The 26,721-nt window shown below is 42.4% G+C and overlaps 1 protein-coding gene across 2 annotated transcripts in view; it reads left to right on the top strand.

Moving 5' to 3' along the window:
- The window catches only part of LOC115785062 (transmembrane protease serine 9-like), a 64,761-nt gene extending 39,598 nt beyond the window's left edge, over positions 1–25,163 (top strand). Inside the window, exons 1-10 of one of the 2 annotated variants that reach the window (XM_030736512.1) lie at positions 8,980–9,031; positions 18,826–18,846; positions 19,088–19,250; positions 19,458–19,726; positions 20,485–20,630; positions 20,717–20,987; positions 21,229–21,400; positions 21,691–21,944; positions 22,084–22,181; positions 22,406–25,163. In XM_030736512.1, coding sequence (XP_030592372.1) covers positions 9,016–9,031; positions 18,826–18,846; positions 19,088–19,250; positions 19,458–19,726; positions 20,485–20,630; positions 20,717–20,987; positions 21,229–21,400; positions 21,691–21,944; positions 22,084–22,181; positions 22,406–22,720 — 1,725 coding nt within the window. In that variant the 5' untranslated portion in view covers positions 8,980–9,015 and the 3' untranslated portion in view covers positions 22,721–25,163. Of the gene's footprint in view, positions 1–8,979; positions 9,032–18,825; positions 18,847–19,087; positions 19,251–19,457; positions 19,727–20,484; positions 20,631–20,716; positions 20,988–21,228; positions 21,401–21,690; positions 21,945–22,083; positions 22,182–22,405 lie in introns of those variants that run through there. The other variant, XM_030736511.1, reaches the window with a different exon arrangement.
- The last annotated feature ends 1,558 nt before the right edge of the window (positions 25,164–26,721 follow it).

Below are 26,721 nucleotides of genomic sequence, written 5' to 3'. Positions count from 1 at the left end.
GATGCACTTCTGCACATCTTAGTTGTAACAAGTGCTTATTTTAGTTACTGTTACCTTCCTATCAGCTGGTTGCAGTCTCTCCATTCTCCTCTGACCTTTGACATCAACAAGACATTTTCTCCCAGAGAGCTGCTGCTCACTGGGTATTTCTGTTCTTCATATTCTGTAGAGATGATTGTGTGGAAAATCCCAGCAGATCAGCAGTTTCTGAAACGCTCAGACCAACAACCATGCTGTGGTCAAAATCACTTTCACCTTTCTTACCCAACCTGATGCTATGAAGCATCTTTTCTCAATCATGTTTACATGCTGAAGTGCACTGAGCTGTTGACTGGCTGATTAAATTTTCGTGTTAATCAGCATTTGAACCTGTGTACAGTGGTATGCAAAGGTTTGGGTGCCCCTGATAATTTTCATGATTTATTCAGTTCATCTGGGGGGGACCGAGACCTTGCCAGGCCAGCTGAAAGGTATGATCGCGTCAGCACATCCTGGGTCTGCCCCAGAGTCTCCTCCCAGTAGGACATGCCTGTAACACCACACCCAGGAAGCATCCTAGTCAGATGCCCGACCCACCTCAATTATCTCCTTTTGATGTGGAGGACTAGGGGCTGTCTTCTGAGCCCCTCCCAAATGACTGCACTCCTCACCCTATCTCTAAGGGAGAGGCCTGCCACCCTTCAGAGGTAGCTCATTGCTGCAGCTTGTATTTTTGATCTTATTCTTGTATACTGGCTACATAAACTCCCATGCACTCTCAAATACCCTCAAGAGGATAAAAAGCTGGTCCAATTAGTTTTTTGACAATCCTCTTGGATCCGAGGTTTGGCTAATAGATCCGAGGTTTGGCTAATGAATGGACCCTCCTTTCCAGCACCCTGGCATAAACCTTTCCAGGGAGGCTGAGGAGTATGATCTCCCAATATTTGGAGCACATCCTCCAGCCCCCCTTCTTAAACATGGGGACCAATACCCCAGTCTGGCAATCCAGTGGCCCCACCCCAGATCTCCACATGACATTGCAGAGGTGTGTCAACCAAGACAGCCCTATAACATTCAGAGCCTTCACTCTGGGTGAATCTCATTCGCTTCAGGGTCCCTGCCACCGGGGAGTTGTTTAACCTCCTCAGTTACCTCACCCTCATTGATAGATGAGTCATTCCCCTCATCCCCAGACACTGCTTTCACTACAGAGGGCATGTCAGTGGGATTAAGGAGGTCCTCAAAGTCTTCCTTCCACTGCCTGACTATTCTCAGTTGAAGTCAGCAGCAGCTCCCCTGCACTATGGACTGTGTGAGTAGAGCATCGCTTTCCTCTGCCAGAATTGCTTCAAGGCAGACCGAAAGTCTATTTCCACGGCCTTGCTGAACTCCTCCCACACCTGAATTTTATCCTGTTGTCAGCTGCCTCCAAAGTCCCACAGGCAAACCAAGCCGATAGGACTCCTCCTTCAGCTTGATGGGTCCCTTCACCTCTGGTGTCCACCATCTGGTTCAGAGATGAAGTTCGGGAGTTGAAGATGGCCTCTGACAGGTGTTCCTAGAACACCCTCACTATATGTTTAGGTGTGTCAGGTCTGTCCAGCACCCCCCCCAACTGATCCAACTCACCACCAGGTGATGATCGGTTGACAGCTCAGCTCCCAACTGTCCAGATCACATGGCCACAGATCTGATTATAGAATTACAAAATCCATCATCGACCTGCAACCTAAGGTGTCCTGGTGCCACTTGCACTTGTGGACATCGTTACATTCTAACATGGTGTTCATTATGGACAAACTGTGCTTTGCACAGAAGTCCATTAAAAAACAAACAAACAAAAAACATTTGGGTTCAGATCAGGCAGGCTGCTTCTCCTAATCACAGCCCAGTCACGCTCCTCCAGGTCTCATTGTCATTGCCCCACCCAGTGACTGTTGGAAATGTTGTATGTAACTTTATTTTGGCTGCTATGAATTCTCATAGCTTCTGTTTTTATAAGTTGATAATTTGTTTTCTATGTTATATTGTTGTCCCTTTTATCTTGATGGGCACACACACACACACACACACACACACACACACACACACACACACACACACACACAAACATACATGTGTAAACATACGTGATTTAATCATGTGAAGTGAGTGAAATAAAACAGCTGTGAAGGAGACCGTCCCTCGGAGATCTTTTCCTCTTTGTTGGGAGTGAGCTCAGAGGACGGTTCCCCCTTGCTGCAAGTAAAAATAAGAGTTGCGTGTTTTGTTCCATGTTTTATAAAATGATGTGAACCTATCAACTCCAAGAAGGCCGGCAGCTACGTGCAGACAGTCAGTACCTGTTCCTGGCCTGGAGGCACAGGGAAACAACCCCCCATGCAAAAATCACTGTCATGGTGGAGGTAGTGACAGTGATAGCATTGTGTGGTGTGATGGAAGTCCTATAGCTAATGGTTTATTGCCTTTATATTGTTTGTCATGAATAAAACTGAGTATGTGCAGAGCCTTAACCTGCTTTTATTATCTCTCATCTCATTTCACCTGTGGAATTAAAAAAAAAAAATCTTCAAGTCCCGGCTCTGCCAACATGAATATGCAATTTTGCATACCTGTAAACTCTCCTGTATTTAATTCCTACATCCTTATCGAGCTCTTTTCTCTTACTGGCAGATCCAGTTTGTGGTCACATGTCAAAAACATTGTTTGTTCCAGGAAAAAATGACATCCTGCAACAGTAACGTCTGTAAAAAAAACCATTACAGTGTCTCATTGTTATCAGTTTCCAAAACTAAACCCAGTCTCACAGGAGTGCCTCGTGTTTCATTGTCATTAAATTTGATGTTTGCTGTTTTTTGACACTGGGACGGGAGCTAGACGAAAACCGAGGAGGACCAGGGAGACGCACAGAATAGGGAGCGATGATGATGGCACGACAAAGAACAGATGAACACTGAGGGCTTAAATACACATTAGGTAATCAGGGCAAGAGGAAACAGCAGGGCACAGCAGGTGAAGCAAATGAGACTAATAACACAGGGGAAGCAAAACTAAAAAGCACAGGGAAAACAAGACCGGCAAAATAAAACAGGAAGTGACTAACCAAGGTACACGCTGACTACATATGGGGGACTGGCTCACAGACACGGGACAGAGAAGCAGACTAGTCACAACACTAGGAATAAAACTCAACATGAAAACACAGGAGGTCAGGGTCAAGACAAAATGACAAAACAGACAAGAACATGGAAGCAGGGGAGACAGGGACAAAGGGAACAAGAGTATCTAAATAAACTGAAAATAACAAAACTCAGGGAAAATAAAACTAAACACAAAACACTGGGCAGACGGCCCAGGACCATGACAGGTATGGCCTGTCTTTGATCATCTGGAGTTAAATGAATACACTGAGACTGTATTGTCGTACATTAAGACCTGCACTGACAATGTGAGAGTGGACAAACAGATCAGGGTGTATAAAATGAAAAGCCATGGATGACAGCAGAAGTGCGGACACTGGTATGAGCCCAAAACTCTGCCTTTAAGGCGGGCAACCAAGAATGGTATAGCGTGGCCAGGGCAAACCTTAGGAGGGGAATCAAAGCGGCGAAGAGGGACTTTAAGAGGAAGGCAGAGGAGCATCTGTTTGACAAAAATCTGAGACAGGTGTGACAGGGACTATACCACCTAACAAATTACAGAGGGAGCTCAGTAGAGATGGTAAATGCCAATGCCCCACCGGTGGAAGAATTAAATCACCTTTTCACCTGCTTTGAGATGGGGAGGTCTCAGCCTGCTCCTCCAGTTTCCCAGCCCTCCAACACCCATGTGCTCCAGTTGCAGGAACATCAAGTGAAAAGGTTGAAAGCTGTAAATCCACTGTTCCTTAGTTAGTTCCCAGTTTAGGTTTTCTGTACTTTTGTATCTTACTTGGGTTTTTTTGTGCTCATGCAATCAGCCACCATAAAGGTTCGCTTGCATTTGGGTCCTCATCGTTGTTCATGCACATGGTCGGCTTGGACCGTGACACTCGTCCGTCCGTCTAATTGAAGTAGGTTTGCCTAGTTTGTGCTTCTGGCCCCGTCCAGCTCTGTTCAAATCCTGTTCAATCAGCACATAAAGCTTAACTTGAGTTTATTCCTGTTCTCGAGTCTCGAGTTTGGGTCCATACTCTGCCTGCCACACAGCTGACCATCACAACCATGACCCTGGATCAGCTCACCTGCATCAGTGTTAGCAATTACACCTGTCTAATGATCAATTTTCCGCCATAAAAAAAATAAAGCACCTGCTGAGAAAAAGGTCGATCAGCAAAATCTTCTCCAAGAGGATAAAGGATGAGTTCAGGTCAGTTCTTCACCTTTTTTCCTCCACCACTCATCGTCCCACTTTGTTCAGTCCAGTTAAAGCCATAATTAGACATTTTAATGACTTAAGGGCTTAATTACTTTAATAAATAAAGTTAGTTTATTGCCTTATGTTTAGGTAATGAGGTCGTTTGTGATTTGGATAAAAGGTGAAAATTGTAACATTGTTACTTAGTTTTTTTGATCTTCATTCAGTACGTTTTAGCACATCTTGTGATGACACGTATGGATGAGTCATCTTGGACAGCTCGACTACCTGAGCAACCTGAAGGGCTGCAGGTACCATCTCCTGCTGTCTGCAGTACCAAGGTCCTGAACAAAAAGTAAAACTACAGAGAAATCAGTGAGGTGTCTGTCTGTCTTTAGAGCGTGTATGCACAGTGCACGTTTTTGCTTTATCACCGGTTTCCCTCTGATTCAGCCTTACGTGTTTTCTATTTGTTTCTATTGTTTTGAGTCCTTCTCAGGATTAAAAAAAAGATACTGAGACATACTTTTGACATGATCTGGATTCAGAAATATTTACTGTGTGACATCATTGAGATTGGCTTCTTCGTTCTGGGAGATCCAGTTTGACCAGTTTATTCAGCGCAGGCAGCAGGCTCATTGCTGACACTCCCCCCCAGTCCTGCTGTCAGCGTAGATAAATGAAGGCTGAACCGGTTTCACTCATATGATACAAGAATATGTATGGTGGATATTTCCTTTATATCTCTGGGTGAATCTTATAGCACAAAAAGAACTGATGGCCAAAAGACTTCCTGAATACTTGCGCACATTTGAATATTTGTCATCATTACAGACAATATTGTCCTGTTTTCCACAGATTTTCATTCTTTTCTGTCTTGAATGTAGTGTCCAAAGTCGTACGCAGTGAGGATATAAAACAATGATCCACGCTTCCTCCTCTGCACATGTCCAAACCTGAGCCGTCCCTCTGATGTACTCATTTGTAATCCTTTCCATCCTGGTCAATGAAGACCCAAACATCTTCACCTCCATTGCTTCCAGCTTGGCCTCCTGTCTTTTTGTCAGTGCTGCTCCCTCCAGTCCATACATGGTCCATCAGATCTTACTACCATCTTGTAAATGATTGGGATATTTCAAGAGGACACATGTCCACAGAGTGAGCACATTCAGATCCCTTTCTGGAGTTTTGATCCCTCCTCTGGAACACAGCACGATATCCACCAGGTTCAGTGAACAACAGATCAGACTGAGCAGGTGTAGGATTAACACACAGATGCTGTGCGCTGCTTTTCCAAATGAGTGCTGACAAACTAATGTGCGGTTTCAGTGGTTTTCAGTGAGTGTGATGCTTTGAGAACATTGAGCTGTGCAGAGGATTTCTGAGGACTCTCAGATGACAGACCCGGACGACTGAAAACAGGTTAAAAACTCCGGTCCGAATTTCAGATGTTCAAACTGTGAAATCTCTGCTTTAGTTGGTGTTGATCTCAAGGCAGCTGGAATTCCCTGAAAACAGAGGAGTGGTTCAGGGTTAAAGGTTCGAATTCAGAGATCTTTTTTTCACCTGAAAGCTTCCTGGTACGGCCACATTGTCCTCATCACAAACCTTTACAACACCTGAACCCTCGTCAGTGCTGCCAGTCCACTTCAAACTTGGCACAGACTCTAATCAGCTGACTCAGCACTTTGAGGACACAATTGCAAAACTTTTACTCTGGTTTTAGACACATTTTCTCTTTCCAGAAGAAAAACATGCAGGCCTGTGTCTTCAGCAGATCTTTTTGAATATTCTGATCAATTTAATTTGAAACAGTTTCTGTCATGAAACACTGACACAGGCAATTCAATTCAATTGTATTTATGTAGTGCCAAATCACAATAAGCAGAAAAAAAAAACAACAGTCAAAACGACCCCCTATGAGCAGCACTTGGTGACAGTGGGAAGGAAAAACTCCCTTTAACAGGAAGAAACCTCCAGCAGAACCAGGCTCAGGGAGGGGGGGCCATCTGCTGAGGGGGAGAGAGACAGGACAAAAGACATTCCCGATCCCTCAGGATTGGACTCTGGAGGTGAAACAGCTTTATTTGCTGAATAAATTGACACTTGATACTAAACTCACACAGAGGGAACATACGACTAGGACTCGACAAAGGCAAATGCAGAAAATAAGTACACGTGGGTAAATGAGAAAACAAGAGACAGCTGGAGAGAACAGGTGGTCACACTAATCATGCAGGGGGGGGAGCACAGGTTAACATGACGCACACGGCCTACGGCCCTAATCCAGGAAGCAGGTTTAGCTCCAACTCTGGTTTGTAACCCTAAATTCTGAAAACTCAGGTTTTTCAGTTCCAGAAAGAGCTATCCCCAACTCTGAGTCAGTTACCATGGTGACAGACTCTGTGACCCTCACCTGGCAGGTTTTATCCAACAACCTCTGAGTGTCTCTCTGACTCCGCCCCTCCTGCTGCACCTGAACCACCTGTCTGACCCTCCCATTCATTTCCTCCTTCATAAAGTGGCTGTCAGAGTGTCAGAGGAGTGAATTCATCTGCAGACGTTTATGTTTCTACAAGCTCTGAAATCCCAGTTAGACGTTAGTTTGTTATTTTGTAACATGAAGCTTTTACAGTCGTTCACTCGTCAACAGGCTGTAAGGACGGAGACAGCGATGATGTCACGCATTTATAATGAGGCAGCTGCAGCTGTCAGACTGTCAGTCAGTTCCTCTGAAACATTTACTGTAGTTACTGCAGCATCACTGTTACATCACACTGATCTGGATGAAGCTGCTGACACAGAACACACTGATCAGTGATCAATGATCCATCATTGGTCGTGTTGGAAAAGCTCACTGATGGAAAAATGTCTGATCCTGGAGATGATGGGAATGTTTGAGTGAAGATGAGGCTGAAATGATTTGAAGACTTTAAAACTGAACTAAATGGATTTAAAATATTTCCACTGAAAATCACCTAAATCATTGATCATCGGCTCTATAACGGATCAGCAAACCGTGTCCGAGTCCACCAGCACAGCAGGAGGATCCAAACGGATCAGGATCAGGGATTCAGACCGGATAAGGTCCAGATCCAGTTCAGGCTCCAGTTATTTCCCAGATCCATTCATAATGGATTCACTTTCCTGACAGGATCGGCATTCTTTAGTTAAAATGTCTCATCCTCCCAAACTGCACCGAAATATTTAAAACTTATAAAGCTGAGACATTTCTGAGAACATAAAACTATGACTGACCTTTAACAGTGACTCAGTGAAACTTCTCTGCTGTGGCTGTCAGGGAACTGTTATCTGTCAGTGAAGCTGATCTTAGATCAGATTAAAAACAGTTAAACTGGAAACATTAAAGCAGTTTTCTGAAAACATTTCTCAGATTTATCCACTAATGGTGGAAATAATGAAATTCTCCATTAAAAAAAGAATAAAGTGAGGTTGCTAGTCCATCAGTAGACTCTGTTTTATTTTATTGCCATTTTGCACAGAGATAGAGGAAGACACACTGCAAAGGTCCAAAGGTTGGATGCATATGGAGGCCTGCTGCATTCCATCCATGTGGCTTACATATTTGCCTCCTCACCCACTGAGCTCCCCCCACCCAGGATCATGTTTAGTGCTTGAATAAGTCATAGGTTAGTAAGTGGCAAAAAAGTGGTCATGTCCATGGACTGGACTGAAAATAAGTGGAAAAGGCAGCCACAGAAAAGCTGGGAAGGCCGAACAACTGTTGGTCAAGAGCACTTTAAAAATGGCAAGAAAGTCTGGCTCACCAAACAAACATTCTGACTTGTCTACTTGCAACTTCGGCATAACTGAACTTGGACTACAAAATCCCTGCAAGAAAAAAATGGGAGGTTCACAAGATTGTAAGCTGGAAGTCCATGTCCTTGTTTAGCAGTTCCACAGCAAATACTGTGACGTCATAGACAAAAAAATGTAACAGGGAATAAAGAAAACTAAACAGACTGAAAATTATGACTCAAAAAGAACATAAAGATATCTACGCAGTACCGGGAGAGAATACATTTAAATTTCCTGCACTGCTACAAACTCAAAGTACACAACAAAATGTATTTAAGGGCTAAGAAAGTGGATTTTGCATGATATGTCTCCTTTAATGAAGTAACCAAAATGTTTATGACGTTCTCGTCTCTTGTTGGTGAACAGGTATAATCTCTCTGCCCTCTGATATCAGAAATATATTTGCATAAATATTATTGCATCAAGACGCCTTCAATTGAGGCTTTCTTTAAACAAGTTTTCCTATATGCAGAACTACCTGACCTGGAGACTCTCACGTAAATGAAGTTCTTCTATTGGGAAATGTTTCTGTGAGAAAACTGAAGACAAATATATCTGAGAACAGGTCCTCAGGTAAACACAGCACAGCAGGTTTTGGTTTCCTGAAGTAAAATTCATGATTAATCCCAGAAAAGTTGCTTATAAATAAAAAAGTTCAACATTTCTGCCTGAAAGCTGAAATACTTGTTTAGAGTGAAACGTCTGATGTGAGGTGGATGAGGCGACATGCAGTGAGGTGTGGGGCCTGTCGTACAGGTGTTTGAGGTGTGTTCTGAGAGGGGGAGGAGAGAGGAAGGTTATTTATGCTGCAGCAGGTCTGGCAGTTTAGCTATTCCAGTCATGGCTTTCTACAAAGTGATCTGTTTGGCTGCTGTGCTGATGATCCTGACCCAAGGTAAGAGCCCCACTCACTGCGCTCACCTGCATCAGGTACGGCTCACAGGGTTAAAACACTCATTTCCTTTAAAGGAAGAGTTAATGTAATAACACAGCAGGAAAAGGAGGAAATTCTGGATTATTTCAGAGTCATCAGCAGCTTGGTTCTGGGGGCTAAAGCAGGTGGAATGATAGTTTTCTCACAGTGATCACCTGTTTGGTGACACAACTGCTCTTCATGCTCTTACTCACCATCTGTGTCAGTTATTACAGCGGCTTTAGCTTTAATTAATTTTTAATTAATTTTAATTTAACTTTCAGTTCAGTTTAATTTTTTGTTGGTTTCAGTGTGAGTGGTTTCAATTTCTTTCATTCCAATTTTACGGGTGATATCAGCCAACAGTAAGAGAACAGTTCAGAACAGGTGTTCCGTATTTTTTTATTAGAGGTTCGTTTTATTTTTACGCCACTTAACTAAAACGTATTTGAGATTTATTCAGGGGGACCTAAAGGTTTAAAAAACTAAAACCGCTGAATGGAAGGAGGACTTTTGTAAGACACCGCACACTGTTACTCTGATCCGTGGATCTCTAACTTTGATTATGCCCGGGAGGGCCGGCAGCGAAGCTCCACAGCGCTTCGGCATCAGGCAGGACTCAGACCGAAGGCCTTTACGCACCGGACGCGTAAATTTCATTCGAATGTTTCGTGCGTAAAAAAAAATAAAAAAATAAAAAAATTTGAATTGAATTGAATTAAACCCGCTCATGCTCCCTATTAGTGGCTGAACAATCCAATTCTGCTTCACAGTGATATGAAGAGCCGAAGGAGAAAAGCGACGTCGCTGTGAACGCTTCGCCACAGGTCAGGTCTCCCTGTGGTAACTTTTCTGACACCTGCGGCTTAAAACCCCCAAAGTCAGAAGGATCGTGAGGCCCCGCTTTCACACTGAAAATCAAAATCAAACGAGCTTTTGCCTTTCCGCTCCGCGAGGCATTCCGGTCCTCCCTGAGCTCGCCTTAGGACACCTGCGTTTCAGTGTGGCAGGTGTCCCGCGCCAGTCCAACCTGTCACTGTGCCCGCAGCGGGTCACGCCCGGCTCCAGCCGCGCGCTTGACACTAGAAGCGAGAGCCCGCTCGGGGCTCGCCTCACCTCACCGGGGATTATACAGTATACATACATCATGTGTTTCTGAATGGAAGAACAGACGAGACGGCTTTCCTTCTGTCACCGCTCGCTTTCAAACATGAGATGTAAAACACTTTCCCGATCAAAGGTCCCATAAATGATCATCATTTAAATCCAGAGCATCATTAGTCCTGGTGACTTTTTTACAGGAACATATTCATCATACTTCATGCTAGAATTAAACGTCACTAGAAAATGAAAACGTAACTAAAGTATTTTACACCTTAACACCACCGTAAGATATCTATGTTTCAAAAGAAATCTCTTTATTAGTGAGGTATCAGGTGCACGACATGTGTGTAATTTCTGTGTTTTTTCTGTTTGGCTGAGAAAAGACTGATAAGGAGCCTGGGTCACAAGGCCTAGAGCCAGAAGTTTCCTGACTGTGTAAGTTCAGTTCCAAAAGCTAAGGATAATGTAGAGACAGGGTTTTCTGTGTGTTGGGCTGGAGTCAGCCAGTATAGGGGAAGTCATGTGCATCAGGAAACAGATGTCAGCAACATGGGCATCAGAAAGGAGGTTTTATGGTATATTAGCTGAAACTTTGTGATTCTCTGGGATAGAGACGATTGGCAGTATTTGTATTGACAATGTTTTTCTGTAACAAACTTTATGTTATTCACACAGACTTTGTCAGCGGAGAATTACTTCAACACAGTGAACAGCATCCACTTCAGAAACAATAATTAGTTATAAGTATGTAGTTAGATTCACTTGGCTTCTCTCAAAATGTAAAGGAGCCCACCCACCACTTTAATCATACTCTGGATCTTGTCCTGACATATGGCATAGAAACTGAAGACTTAACAGTATTCCCTGAAAGCCCCCTCCTGTCTGATCAGAATCAGAAGAATCAGAATCAGAAGGTTTTTATTGCCATATGGGTGAACAGGTTCACAGCATTAGGAAATTGCTGCGGTACTTCGTGCTTACAGAAAAAAACAAATAAGTATAAAAACTATAAGACAATATACAAGTATACAAATTGCAAATATACAGAGATATTAGAGCTATAACTATAGCACAATATTACAAAATTACAAAATATACAGTGCAGAGACTAATTAAAAGATAAAAGAATGTAAACTATATTCCACTAATATGTACATCAGTGCAGTCAGACAGGTGCATAGACATAGGGTCATCAGCGTTTGTGGAGGGTGGTGGTAACAGTCTTAGGGTAATTGTTCATGAGTCCAACAGCAGAGGGGAAGAAACTGTTCTTATGGCGGGAGGTTCTGGTCCGTATGGACCTTAGCCTCCTGCCTGAGGGGAGAGGGTCAAAAAGTCTGTGCCCAGGGTGAGAGTGGTCGGCTGTGATCCGACCTGCACGCCCCAGTGTCCTGGAGGTGTACAGGTCCTGGAGAGATGGGAGGTTACAGCCAATCACCTTCTCAGCAGAGTGCACAACGCGCTGTAGTCTCTGTTTGTCCCTAGTGGTGGCTCCAGCGTACCACACAGTGATGGAGGAGGTGAGGATGGACTCAATGATGGCAGTATAGAACTGCACCATGGTCCTTGCTGGCAAGTTGAATTTCTTCAACTGCCGCAGGAAGTACATCCTCTGCTGGGCCTTTTTGATGACAGAGGTGATGGTGGGCTCCCACTTGAGGTCCTGGGTGATGGTAGTTCCCAGGAAGCGAGAAGAGTCCACTGTGGTGATGGGGGTGTCAGTCAGGATGATGGAGGGTAGAGGGGCTGTGTGCTTCCTAAAGTCCACTATAATCTCCACTGTCTTCTGGGCGTTCAGTACCAGGTTATTGTGGCTGCACCAGGACGCCAGACGTTTGACCTCCATCCTGTAGGCCGACTCGTCCCCGTCTGAGATGAGTCCGATGAGAGTCATGTCGTCTGCAAACTTAATAAGCTTGACAGACTGGTGGTCAGAGGTGCAGCAGTTGGTATACAGGGAGAAGAGCAGAGGAGAGAGGACACAGCCCTGAGGAGTGCCAGTGCTGATGGTCCGGGAGTCCGAGACATTCTTCCCCAGCCTCACGTGCTGCTTCCTGTTCATCAGGAAGTCAATGATCCACCTGCAGATGGGATCAGGCACGTTCATCTGGGACAGCTTTTCTTGGAGGAGATCAGGGATGATGGTGTTGAAGGCAGAGCTGAAGTCCACAAACAGGATCCTGGCGTAGGTTCCCTGGGAGTCCAGATGCTGTAGGATGAAGTGCAGAGTCAGGTTGATGGTGTCGTCCACAGACCTGTTGGCTCTGTAGGCAAACTGCAGGGGGTCCAGAAGGGGGGCTGTGAGGGACTTGAGGTGGGACAGCACCAGACGCTCAAATGACTTCATGACCACAGAAGTCAGTGCCACAGGTCTGTAGTCATTTAGTCCAGTGATCCTTGGCTTCTTGGGGACAGGAACAATGGTAGTGGTTTTTCTGATCTGGTCTGATCATTTCTTAGTAACATTTACATTTACTTTAATGGATTACACAGCAGTGGGGAATAAGTTTTATTACAGTAGAAGTCTTTCTGAAAGTGCTGTAACTAAGTTTAAGGATCTAATTCCTTCATTGTTATGCTCTTCAGTGCCAACACAGTGCAGAGCAGCTACCTAAACTCTGCTCCCAGTGAGGTCGATTATCTCGTCAATAGTTTTACATCCTCATTGCGTACGACTTTGGATACTGTGGCTCCTCTGAAAAGGAAAGCTTCAAATCAGAAGTGCCTGACTCTGTGGTATAATTCACAAACGCACAGCTTAAAGCAGATAACCCGAAAGCTGGAGAGGGAATGGTGTCTCACTAAATTAGAAGATGCTCATTTAGCCTGGAAAAAGAGTTTGTTGCTCTATAAAAAAGCCCTCCGTAAAGCTAGGACATCTTACTATTCATCATTATTTGAAGAAAATAAGAACAACCCCAGGTTTGTTTTCAGCACTGTAGCCAGGCTGACAAAGAGTCAGAGCTCTGTAGAGCCGAGTATTCCTTTCACTTTAACTCTTGGACTCATCTCTGTTCTTGTTCTGTTGGACCTCAGTGCAGCTTTTGATACTGTTGACCATAACATTTTATTACAGAGATTAGAGCTTGCTATAGGTATTAAAGGTACTGCACTGCAGTGGTTTGAATTATATTTATCTAATAGACTCCAATTTGTTCATGTAAATGGGGAGTCTTCTTCACACACTAAGGTTAATTATGGAGTTCCACAGGGTTCTGTGCTAGGACCAATTTTATTTACATTATACATGCTTCCCTTAGGCAGTATTATTAGAAAGCACTGCATCAATTTTCAATGTTATGCAGATGATACTCAGCTTTACCTATCAATGAAGCCAGATGACACACATCAATTAATTAAACTGCAGGAATGTCTTAAAGATATTAAGGCCTGGATGACCTCTAATTTCCTGCTTCTAAATTCAGATAAAACTGAAGTTCTTGTGCTCGGCCCCACAAATCTTAGAAACATGGTGTCTAACCAGATACTTACTCTGGATGGCATTACTTTGGCCTCCAGTAACACTGTGAGAAATCTTGGAGTCATTTTTGACCAGGATATGTCCTTCAATGCACATATTAAACAAATATGTAGGACTGCTTTTTTGTATTTGTGCAATATTTCTAAAATTAGAAACATCTTTTCTCAGAGTGATGCTGAAAAGCTCATTCATGCATTTATTACTTCTAGGGTGGACTATTGTAATTCATTATTATCAGGCTGTCCTAAAAGCTCCCTGAAAAGCCTTCAGCTGATCCAAAATGCTGCAGCTAGAGTACTGACAGGGACTAGAAAGAGAGAGCAGATTTCTCCCATATTGGCTTCTCTTCATTGGCTCCCTGTTAAATCTAGAATAGAATTTAAAATCCTTCTCCTCACATACAAGGTCTTGAATAATCAGGCCCCATCTTATCTCAAAGACCTCATAGTACCATATCACCCCAACAGAGCACTTCGCTCTCAGACTGCTGGCTTACTTGTGGTTCCTAGGATACTTAAGAGTAGAATGGGAGGCAGAGCCTTCAGCTTTCAGGCGCCTCTTCTGTGGAACCAGCTTCCAGCTTGGAATCAGGAGACAGACACCCTCTCTATTTTTAAGATTAGGCTTAAAATCTTCCTTTATGATCAAGCTTATAGTTAGGGCTGGATCAGGTGACCCTGAACCATCCCTCAGTTATGCTGCTATAGGCCTAGTCTGCTGGGGGGTTCCCATAATGCACTGTTTCTTCTCATTCACCCTATTTACTTTGTTTATACTCCACTCTGCATTTAATCATTAATTGATATTAATCTCTGGCTCTCTTCCACAGCATGTCTTTTCTCCCCCCTCAGTCCAACCGGTCGCGGCAGATGACTGCCCCTCCCCTGAGCCTGGTTCTGCTGGAGGTTTCTTCCTGTTAAAGGGAGTTTTTCCTTCCCACTGTCGCCAAGTGCTGCTCATAGGGGGTCGTTCTGACTGTTGGGTTTTCTCTGTATTATTGTAGGGTCTTTACCCACAATACAAAGCGCCTTGAGGCGACTGTTTGTTGTGATTTGGCGCTATATAAATAAAATTGAATTGAATTGAATTGAATTAATAGATTGAAGTTTAAAAGAGATTTAATTCAGTTGAAGTCGGCTGTGTTTATATAAACATCTGCCACGACCTGCTGGGGAGGTGAGGAGGAAAGAAGAGAGCAGAGAGGGAGACGGGACAAAAAACAGACTAAAGGAGTGAAAAGACAAAAATATAATGACAGCATGCAGCGGTGTATGAACACACGGGGAGTGAAAAGAGTTGAGTGAAGATGAAGCTCTCAGTGCATCATGGGAAGTCCTGGAGCAGCCTGAGCTTACTGCAGCATAACTAAGAGATGACTCAGGGTGACCTGATCCAGCAAGGTCTTTAGACTCCAGAAAGTCAGTAGGTCCTGCCCGTTTGGAGCCCTACTTTTTAAAAATCAGCAGATGATTTTATTGCACAATCCATAACTTATTTTTAATCTCTTCCTGGAGTGTGGTGTGGCTATATGGAAATCTGCCTACGTGCTCCCATTGTTTAAAGGGGGTCACTGGATAGAACCAAGCAATTACAGGCCCATTTCTAAACTGTCTGCATTGACCAAGCTCCTGGAGTCTTTGGTGAGCAAACAAAAGAAATTTTAACAGTAAACAACTTTTTTTTTTTGATCTTCAACCTGGTTTTAAAACACTGGACAGGACAACACTGCGCTGCCCTTTTTATGGATCTGTCCAAAGCATCTGACAAATTATGAAGCAGAGGCTTATTAGCGTGGGACTGTCAGATCAAGCTGTTGGTTGGTTTGGAAATTATCCATCAAACAGATCTCAGTGCATTCAAGCTGAAGGTCTAACCTCCACCTCTCTCAACATATGCAAAGGTGCGCCTCAAGGATCAGTACTTGGTCCACTACTTTTCATTATTTATATTAATTGTTTAGATCAGGGGTAGGGAACTCCAGGCCTCGAGAGCCGGTGTCCTGCAGGTTTTAGATGTGTCCCTGATCCAGCACACCTGAATCACATATAGAAGTCATTAGCAGGACTGTGGAGAACTTGACTGCAGACTGAGGAGGTAATTCAGTCATTTGAGTCAGGTGTGCTGGATCAGGGACACATGTAAAACCTGCAGGACACCGGCTCTCGAGGCCTGGAGTTCCCTACCCCTGGTTTAGATCCTAATCTGCCACAGGCAAGGTTTCACTTTTGTGCTGATGATCCTGTTATTTATTGTGCTGCTCCTACCCTGAGCAAAGCACTCAGTCTCCTACAATTAACCTTTGACACTGTTCAGAGAAACTTGAATAGTTTAAAGCTTATTTTAAATGTTGATAAATCCAAGCTGATGTTGCTCTCCAATTCAAAGGCTCGGTCATGTGATCATACAACAGTCACCACTCACCACATTCAGATTAAACAGCTATTTCAGTATAAATACTTAGGTGTTATAACTGATAATGTGCTCTCTTCTGCACCACATATTCAACAACTTATTAGAAAACTAAAACCAAAGTTTGTCAGGACACCGCTGTGTGGCAGAATTTGGACCCTAATGCAGGGCTCAGAAATAGGAACCGACTTTTTACAGCTTTATTGCTGGAGTCAAAACCAAAACAGTATCAAACTAAATGAACAAACTACACAGAAACAAGAATGTAAAAATAAAGAAAAAGTAATGCACTGCACTGCAAACACACAACAAGAGGGAAAATGTGACAAAGCACAAAGGGAAACTGAGACACTAAATGCACTTCAGGATAACGAGGATAACAGGTTGGCACACGGCTGGGAACACCCAACATAATTATTAAAGGGGAAGTGGACCCAGACGTAAAACACAGAGCAGAAGTATTACCAAAATAAAACAGGAAGGGAGCAACAACAAAATTGGGAGGCAAACTCAGCACAACACACAAAGAATAACAAAACCCAAACAGTCTGGGTCAAATCAAGAGACCATGACAAAGTTGGGTTTTTATTTTAGGATTAAGTCTTACCTTTCTTTTGAGGCAAAAAAGTGACTTATTGAAGGTACTTTTATACCAGTACTACATCATGGTGATGTCTTGTACATGCACCTTCTAAATGGTTACATTAACTGGACTCTGTCTACTATGGAGCTCTGCCTTTCATTACCAATTTAAAAAGCTGACACATCCATGTGTGTTGTATGCTCGGTTTGGATGGTCCTACTTGTCCACCTGAATACTGTTTTACTGTTTATATTGTTATATATAAGGCTGTTCTGGGTCTGCTCCCTTCTTATCTTCTATCATCCATCCATCAGAAATCCACAGGAGGATACGTCTTTGCTCCTGTGGCTGCATCTTATTGGCAGTACCTAAAGTCTAGACAGAGCCTGGGAAAAATCACTTCAGTTTTGGAACAAATTCTATTTAAATGCAACGTTTTAATTTTCAAGTCTAACGATTTTAATTAACTTCTGTGTTGAATGTGGTTGCATAAGTTTTGATCTAACTCTGCATGTTGCTCCCAGTCTTTGCCAGGACTTCCTTATAAAAGAGATTTTAAATCTCAGTGGGATATTCCTGGTAAAATAAAGATTAAATAAAATAAAATTAATTAATTGAGTTGACTTTAAGAACATAAACTGAAAATACTACATGACCTTTCACACTTATAAAAAAAAAATCATGTTGCTTTAATGAGAATGTGATATTTTTTAGCATGAATCTAACTTTTATCTTTTAGTGAAGAAGATAAAGATATTTTTATGACAGAAGTGGGGAGCTGAAGGTTCTCATGGCTCATTATTATTTATTCATTCATGAGATTAATTCCAGCTGAGATGCTTGAAAGATGTTTTATGACATTGTGTGTTTATGCTGAGCTGAATGAAACACAAACACACTGAATGCACAGCTGATGGTGAGCTCACAAACACTTACTGCCTACTTGTAACAACTAATTAGTGGAGTGCTCCTTTGATGTTCTTTCAGGTACTGCAGTAATAGAGTAGAAGTATTTATAGTACAACATCTGGAGTTGATCACAACAGACTCCCATGGTAAAATAGACTTTATATACTGAAAAGATAATTAAAACAGGTGAATCCTAAAAACACTCTCCCCCTGTTCAGCTGTGACAAAGGGAGAAATGATGTACAGAGGCCAAAGCAGTTTCTGTATCAGGCTGTAAACATGTTTATTTGTGCTGTGAACTTTTACAGACAGAGAGTCAGAGCTCTGTACAGCCGAGTATTCCTTTCACTTTAACTAGTAGTGACTTCATGGATTTCTTTACAAATAAATTTTTAGGCATTAGAGAAAAAATTCCTATAATGCACCGTTTCATTTATATTCACCTTATTTATTTTGTTTATACTCCACTCTGCATTTAATCATTAGTTATTATTAATCTCTGTCTCCCCCCTCAGCAGATGACCCCCCCCCCCCCCCCCCCCCCTGAGCCTGGTTCTGCCTGAGGTTTCTTCCTGTTAAAAGGGAGTTTTTCCTTCCCACTGTCACCAAGTGCTGCTCATAGGGGGTCGTTTGGACTGTTGGGTTTTCTCTGTATTATTGTAGGGTCTTTACCTACAATACAAAGTGCCTTGAGGCGACTGTTGTGATTTGGCGCTATATAAATAAAATTGAATTGAATATGATTTTTGAAGCCTTGGGTTTTCCTCTCTTATAGAGTGTATTTAGGTTTTTTAGTAGTTTTGTGTTTCGCGTTCTGTGTATGGCTGAGTCTATGGGGACTGACTCACTGAGAGTGGGAGTGATGGCCCACTCTCAGTGAGAGTGGGGAGAAGAAGGAGGGTTCATCACTGAAAGGACCTTGGTTCAAATCCTTGGGCTGGCATCACTGTGGGTCCCTGAGCAAGGCCCTTACCCCACCAGGTTGCCCCCCCGGGCACCCTCTGACTGCCCCCGTTCCATGTTGTGCTTTGTGTGCTACACACACCATGTGTGATAGGTTAAATGCAGCGAATGAATTTCACTGCATGTTTATGTATGTGACAAATAAAACGCTTTCTTCTTCTTCACTGCTGGAGCCTCTGCTGGACGTTAGAGGAACTGCAGCATTGGCTTCATTTCTCAGACCATCAGACATCAACTTTCCCACTATTATTATAGACAGTGAACTACCCACAGAAATATTAATAGAAATTTGTTGTTTTAAAAGCATTATTTTCTTTCTTTTTTCAGAGTCTGAGTCACAGCTGAATGGTAAGAAAAAGTTGTATAACTATTTGTATTTTAAATACATCATTAATGCTGAATATCTTTAAAGTTTCATTTCAACTCTTGACACAAAGTAAAAGAATGTAAAGGAGCAGTGAATTCCTGAAATCAGAGTGGTTTTCCTGCTGTTACTCCCAGGATCACTGTGTCCTCACTCAGCAGTTTGTAATGCTGAGAGTTTACAGGTCATGCAGTGATGCTCACTCTGTGTTTTAATGTCTGTCAGTTTGCGGTCAGGCGAGTCTGAACACCAGGATTGTAGGAGGACAGGACGCCACTCCTGGCAGCTGGCCCTGGCAGGTCAGTCTGCAAACATCTGGGAGGCACTTCTGTGGAGGATCCCTCATTAACAATCAGTGGGTGCTGTGTGCTGCTCACTGCTTTCAGAGGTGAGCAACAAAAATAGAAAAAAGAGAAAGATTTGCTCTATGAAGAAACTATGAAAGGCCACAGATCCCAATCTGGAGGGCAGGACCTCTCTGAGGGTCCCAGGATGAATCTTTAACAGGGCCTCCAACATCACTGTACCCAATCATTTTATATTGAAATGATCATTTATCATTTCTGCACTGTTTTTGTGTCTTTGATGATCCCAGTTACACTGCAAGCGATGTGACTGTGTATCTGGGCCTTCAGAGTCTGCAGGGATCCAACACCAATAAGGTGTCTCGTTCAGTATCACAGGTCATCATACATCCCAACTACAACTCTGATACAGATGACAACGACATCTCCCTCCTGAAGCTCTCCTCATCAGTGACTTTCACCAACTACATTCGGCCCGTCTGCCTGGCAGCCTCAAACAGCACCTTCTACAGCGGCTCTAACACCTGGGTCACCGGCTGGGGCACTATTGCAAGTGGAGGTGGGTCATAAAGACACCTGATTACTTTCAGAGAAATGAAGACTACAAAGCAGGAAACAACTGTGTTCTCAGACATCTCAGAAATATTTAGAGCAGCAAAATTCTCCTGAAAGGTCCAATCTGTGGAGACAGTTCAAATCTAGTAAGAAGGATAAATAATTATGGTATTTAATCAGTGTGGAAGCCAGAATTTTTTTCAATCTAAATCAAAATTTTTATACATTTTCCGACTCAGCATTTCTGGCACATTTCCAGATTTCTTTCTGTATTACTGCCACCAACTGTCAGCCAGTAGAATAGTACAGATTAACCCACAGCAGACAAACATATCATATTTCCTCAGAGAGGATTGTGTTTGGATTTAGTGTTCATCCATGTCTCACCTGTTGATCTGTGAGTGGCAGCATTTGATGATGATGATGATACTTTATTGATCCCACAATGGGGAAATTACAGTTAACAGAACACCCATCTAAGAAGACAAACAGAACAAACATGGGGAGATAGGTAAACTGTGGCCATGCTGCCCCCCTTCTGGAGGCGCTGCCATTAAAAAGACAGAAACAATAGTGAAAACATATAGGGATGAGTGAGGAAAAAAATCATCTCATACTTTGTATACATTCACACATACACAGTATAAGGTTACAAAAATTTGATTTTTTGTTTTGAAGTTTGATGAAGTCCTTTTGTTTGAGGGAGCATTTAATCAGTCCAATGTCCATTTATCATACTGAACTCATATTTTCTCCCCTTAGTGTCCCTTCCTTTCCCACAAAACCTGATGGAGGTGGAGGTTCCCATTGTGGGAAACAGGAAGTGTAACTGTAACTATGGAGTGGGAAAAATCACTGACAACATGGTCTGTGCCGGGTTATCTGCAGGAGGCAAGGACTCCTGTCAGGTGATCATTTTTACCTGTTTGGCAGACTTTTACCTTCTGCAAAGATTCTTCTCCTCAGCTAACACTAAATGTTTCTGCTCTCAAAGGGGGATTCAGGAGGTCCAATGGTGATCAAGCAGAACGGTCTCTGGATTCAGGCGGGAATCGTCAGTTTTGGGAGAGGTTGTGCCTTGCCAAACTTCCCAGGAGTCTATGCCAGAGTATCCCGGTACGAGACCTGGATCAACGGCCTGATCACCTCCAACCAGCCGGGCTTCATCACATTCACATCCAGCGGAACCGACAGTGATCTCAGTGTCTCCTGCACAGGACTGCCACCAGTTACAACCACCATCCCTCCAACAACTACTCCCCGACGTGTGTGGCCTTCATGTCACATTTAAAAAAAAAAACATACTAGCCTTTACCCTTCCCCTTTAAACTTTCCTGATAATATAACAGCTGCAGACACATTCTGACCTCATTTATTGGATCTGTGAAGTTTATTACCTTGAGAGACCAAAGCTGTTTTGTATCATTTTCTTTCCTTAAAATCCAGTTTTGTGGTGGTCCAAGTGTTTAACATTTCTTTGTGTCTTACTCTGGATTTTCTTCTCAGCTGTGGTCTGCGGACAAGCGCAGAAGAATTCTCGCATCTTGAATGGAACCTCAGTGGTGACGGCCGGATTGTGGCCGTGGATGGCGAGTCTACAGAAGAATGGAAGTCATGTGTGTGGTGGGACTCTGGTGGCCGTGGACTCAGTGCTGAGCAACGCCAACTGTTTCTCAAAGTGAGTTGAAGCAGAGGTTGAAGTTTGAACAGATGATGATGAGGTTCACTGATTAGTGAATCTCTGCAACCCACCTCCTTTTCATGCTGTTCCTGCCTTAATGTCAAATCGGCTGTCAAGGATGTTGCTCTGCTCTGCGTGGATGTCTTTTTTGTTATTATTAAAGATGTACTTAATACCCAATAAAAATGAAGGTTACCAGGTTCAAATCTGTAACAACTGGATCCCATGAAGCTGAGTCTCTTGTTTGAAACTGATGAGGATGTTTTGATGTTTCTTTCCTCCCACAGCTCCTCTGTAGCATCTGAGTGGACTGTCGTGTTGGGTCGTCTGAAGCAAAATGGATCCAACCCCTTTGAGGTGACGCTGAACGTGACAAATATCACTCTGAGCCAGTCAAATGGGACCAACATAGCCATTCTCCATCTATCAGCCAGGCCCACTCTGACCGACTACATCCAGCCTATCTGCTTGGACAACGGACGAACCTTCTCCGAGGGCTCGGTGTGCTGGTCAGCCGGCTGGAGTCCTGGAAGAGGAGGGGGTGAGTCAGCAACATAAAGGCTGACAGAGTGATGCTCAGTCTCTGCTCCAGTCCATCTCCTCAGATTACACATGCAGACCACTGCACTTTCAGTTTCTTTAGTCAAACATCACAATTTCCTTATTTTTCATCATTTTAGCTGAGCAAGCTCTGCAGGAGTTTCAGACCTCAGTGGTAAATTGTGGGAATGCATCATCGAGTGAGAACATCTGTACAGGATCTTTTACTCTGGAGCAGGTAAATGACTGGATTACTGTTCTCTCTCAGGAGCTTTAAACATTATTTTCTGATAGCTTCAAATGTTCAGAAACGGACTAAAACCTTTTTAAAATGTTTTAAAATCTTTTATGGGGCAAATAGCTGATGACTCTGTTTTTATGTCCTGATGTCCTAAAGTTCATTGAGACAATGCTTTAAAATATCTTCCCGTCTTCCATGAACCTTCTCGTCTGTTTGTTCAGGGCGATTCTGGCGGCCCGCTGATGTGTAAGCAGGACGGCTCTTGGTTCCAGGCGGCTGTGTTAACAGCTCAAAGCAACTCCACCAGGACAAGACAAGAGACTGGAGTTATGATTTTCACCAGAATGAGCACCTTTAACACCTTCCTGAGTCAGACGTTGGGGACATTCTTGTCTCCAGCCTCCACGACCAACACCACCACTAACGCTGCATCCACAACTGTATCACAACCCAATGGGGGCCCTCCTGCTCACTCCCTCATCTTTGTCTTCGTCCATCTCCTCAGCCTTGCCTTATGTCTCCAGCTCTTCTTGTAGAGAAGTCTGACTTGATTTACATGATGTGATGCATGCAAATGAATGTTAATGAGCCTCGACTTTGAGACTTAAAGCTGTGGCCAGCAGGGGGCGACTCCTCTGGTTGCAAAATGGCTTCTAGTCGCATAGAAGTCTTTGAGAAAATGACCCAACTTCCCACTTGATCCTGATGAATCTGTGGCCTCGTTTGCAAATTTTACAGTCTACTTTAGTACAATCTGAGGCACATTTTGTAAACTACAGCCCCATTTAGAGTAAATAACTGTCAGAGTCGAGGCTTCAAATATGGTCATCCACAAACCAATGGATATGTCCATCTTTTATTTACAGTGGTATGAATTTAGGACTTTCGATGAGTAACTTGATCCATATACAGATGATTAATTAATCTTGTATAAGTATAATTAAAAGAATGCACTTTATTCACCAATGCGTACCATGTGAGCAGAAGGTGCTGTTAACATGTTTTTGAACATGTTTTTTTTTAACTTGAGGGGTTCACACTGATTAATGATTAATTTTCTAATGCCTAAAGATGACCTATTCTGCTCATTTCCAGCTCCATGTTTTAATTATTGGACTCTAAGGTAATTGTCTTCTGATTGGCTGCTACTCCTAAACAAAAATTTGGGCTTCTCTGCCACAGGGATTACTTAAATAAACTGACCTCATTATTGATGCTTTGATCATGTTTAATATGAGCATCCAAAACCGGAACAGGAGATATGACAGGAAACAAGGAAAAGCAAAACAAGTCCACTCTAGGAGAATAACTTTGTGCCCATTTCACTGCTGCTCTGATGTAATGTGGTCACCGACCCTCTGAGCTGGACTTTGGTTTAAGGTGTAAAAACTAGATGTTAGATTCAACTCATTGCGCGCACAAGGCACACACCAAATTAATCATTCGAGATCACTCATCTAGAGACGAGTATCTGCAGTGTTACCGTCAGGCAATGTGGTTTAAGTTTCTTGCCCAAGGACACAACGCAGTGCAGGGCTCGAACCAGCAACCTCCAGCTGCACGGCAAACACCTACCCACTGTGCCACTGCCACATATATGAAAATGAAGGATTTTTTAAAACTTGCACTGAACATAAAAATTTAACCACTTAATGATTTTAATTAATGAATTAAATCAATGATGAAAACTTTGAAATCTTTGTATTTTATAATTTTACTGAATGAAGAAGTTTTTTTTGTCTTTTCAGGACAGAGCAGATTATTAACTGTAACATTACAGTTACAAACATGTCACTAATTGCACCGCACACAAGTCTGAACAAACTCATTGTTATGAAGTATCCTTACAGTCTTTATTGATCAGATTTAAAGCTGTATAATTCGGAGAACCCAGGAATACGGGGACAATGATCAGCTCATCCCTCATCTACCTCGTATCTGGCCCCCCAATATTTAGCACTTAAATAAACAGTATTTGCCCTGAAAACTGTTAAATTGCACTGTAAAACAAAGTTATGTGATTTGGAGGATAAATGAATAAAAAACATGCAGAAAAAACCTGCCTCTCGATTGTAATTTGCAGAAGACCTCCACCACCCTGTTACAATCAGTAACATTAAATATTTAGGTATACATGTTTCTGCCGGGATCTCAGACTCGGTGCGGCTTTACACCTCTGCTAAAAAAATTCAATTCAATTCAGTTCAATTCAGAGAAAACCCAACAGTCCAAATGACCCCCCCCCCCCCCCCCCATGAGCAAGCACTTGGTAGCGATGGGAAGGAAAAACTCCCTTTTTACTGAGGTGGAACCAAAACTGTCTTGCAGGCAGCAGAAAATAAGAACTTTTTCTTGGAGTTGAATGAAGCAAGTGGTTCTTCTGCACTAAAAAACTAATCATTAAATATTTGTAATGATGTCAGGTCCAGGGCAACCTACATCTCACAGAAGCTAACAGCTGTCACCTTATTATTTGGACTGCACTTGACTTTGTAACCTTACCTGTCCACAGAGAACAAACTTGGGCTGTTAACATTATAACTTTGGAAATATTCCACCAGGACATTTTCCTACGTTCTATAAGAACTATAAAATATGATCTGCATTATGGATGCATGAATCCAGGGCTGTCCAGTTCAGTTTTGGTATTTACATCTTTGCTTTGGATATTTGATGATACTATGCACTGATCTGAAACCAGCATTCTTTGTAACATATAAAAAAATGCAATACAGAATAAAATACTGAATAGTTTTTTTCAACATCTTGCTTTTATGTGAAAAACGTTTTTTTAAAAAAAAGGGCTGATACCTCAAAACTGTCAATCCCTTGCTGTAAACTTTCTCGTTGTTATGTTATGGTCAGCGTACATCAGAAGAGATCAGCTTGAATCCACCTATTTAAGTGAGGATTGAACCAATATCTCACCAAATATTGGGTCAGTGCATCCATAATGCCAATGCTATTTGAATTGTTAAAGTTAAAGTAAATTAATTTTGGTATTTTATAAGAAAATGTTGTGGACAAAAAATGTTTCTAAAAATAAAGAGTAACACGTTTGGTTTTCCTTATTTTTAATGAAAGTTATCTGTAAAATAAATAGGCAGCAATCAGTTCAAAGACAAAGAAATTGGCAACAAGGGGTCAAAGGGCACCTGCTTCCTGCCACAGTGAAGAGAAAGGAAGCTGGAATTGAATGAACAATATAACAAGCCATTGATTAACATTAGAGGAAAATCAAACATTTTACCAAATACAGTTGAGACAGTTATCAACTCTAAACTATGCAAATGCATTGTTATTTATGGTGTAACATCCTGAGAATATAATTTACATACAAACAACCCAAAAAACCTTAGACGTTGCAATCAACAGTCTCACAGTCAGGTCGTAAGTATTCAGGCAATGACACGTTTGCGATTTTGCACTTATACATACATACATACATACATACATACATACATATATACATACATACATACATACATACATACATACATACATACATACATACATACATACATACATATATACATACATACATACATACATACATACATACATACATTTTCTTCCACTTATCCTTTTCAGGGTCGCGGAATTAATATTATGACATAAAAGAAATGACATCACAGATATAACTCGTTCAAGTTCACAGAGACTTTCAGTATCGGGTTAATGTTTTTTCTGAAGTGATGTGGGATGTGACCTAAAATTGAAGGCAGTTCCAGCATCTGAATGAAATGCTCTACAAGAATTCTTGCACAGGATATCAGCCTGTTATTGTTCTCCTCCTGTTGTGTGAACTGCCCGTTGATGAGGAAAGATGACCACTCAGTGAAACCCCTTCTTTCAGGATGGTGCACTGGTGAGGGTTATGACAACAATCGGAGCCACACCAATTAGAGTCTTTCATGTGGTCTGTCCTTTGCACTGTACAAATGACGGTGTGTCAAACCTTTCTGTGTTAGAGACAGAAACTTCCATGCAGTTAAGGAGAATCCTACAGTTTGGAAATGTCTGGAAGCAGTCTGCCAGTGATGTCTGACTCTTGGCTCATAACAGTGAATTAGTTTGTGTGCGGTGCAATCAGTGATATGTTTGTGACTCTAAGGTTACCATTAATAATCTACTCTGTCCTGAAAATGCAAAAAAGCTTTCTTCATTCAGTAAACATAATACAAAGATTTCACAGCTTTCATCATTGTTAATTTAAATATATAATTATATGTGTAACAATAACTGTGGTGCAGATATCTTAGTGATCTGTGTAGCATCAGTGCCTGATGGGCTACATTTTCATATTCAGTGCAAGTTAAAAAAAAATCTTCATTGTTACACCTTAAACCAAAGTTTAGGGCCGGTGACCACATTACATCAGAGCTGGAGTGAAATGGACACAGTTATTCTCCTAAGCTGTGTCCAAATTCAGGGGCAACAACCTTTGAAGGACCCGTCCTATGTAGACCGGGTCCTTCGCAGCCCACGAAGTCCGCAAAGGCCGGAAGTGAACGGCTGTGAAATTGGACGGTCTAGC

The sequence above is a fragment of the Archocentrus centrarchus genome, chromosome 8 (assembly GCF_007364275.1).
Source record: "Archocentrus centrarchus isolate MPI-CPG fArcCen1 chromosome 8, fArcCen1, whole genome shotgun sequence".
NCBI classification, from domain to species: domain Eukaryota; kingdom Metazoa; phylum Chordata; class Actinopteri; order Cichliformes; family Cichlidae; genus Archocentrus; species Archocentrus centrarchus.
Note: the sequence above shows the minus strand (reverse complement) of the source record. Positions and strands in the feature narration are given on the sequence as shown.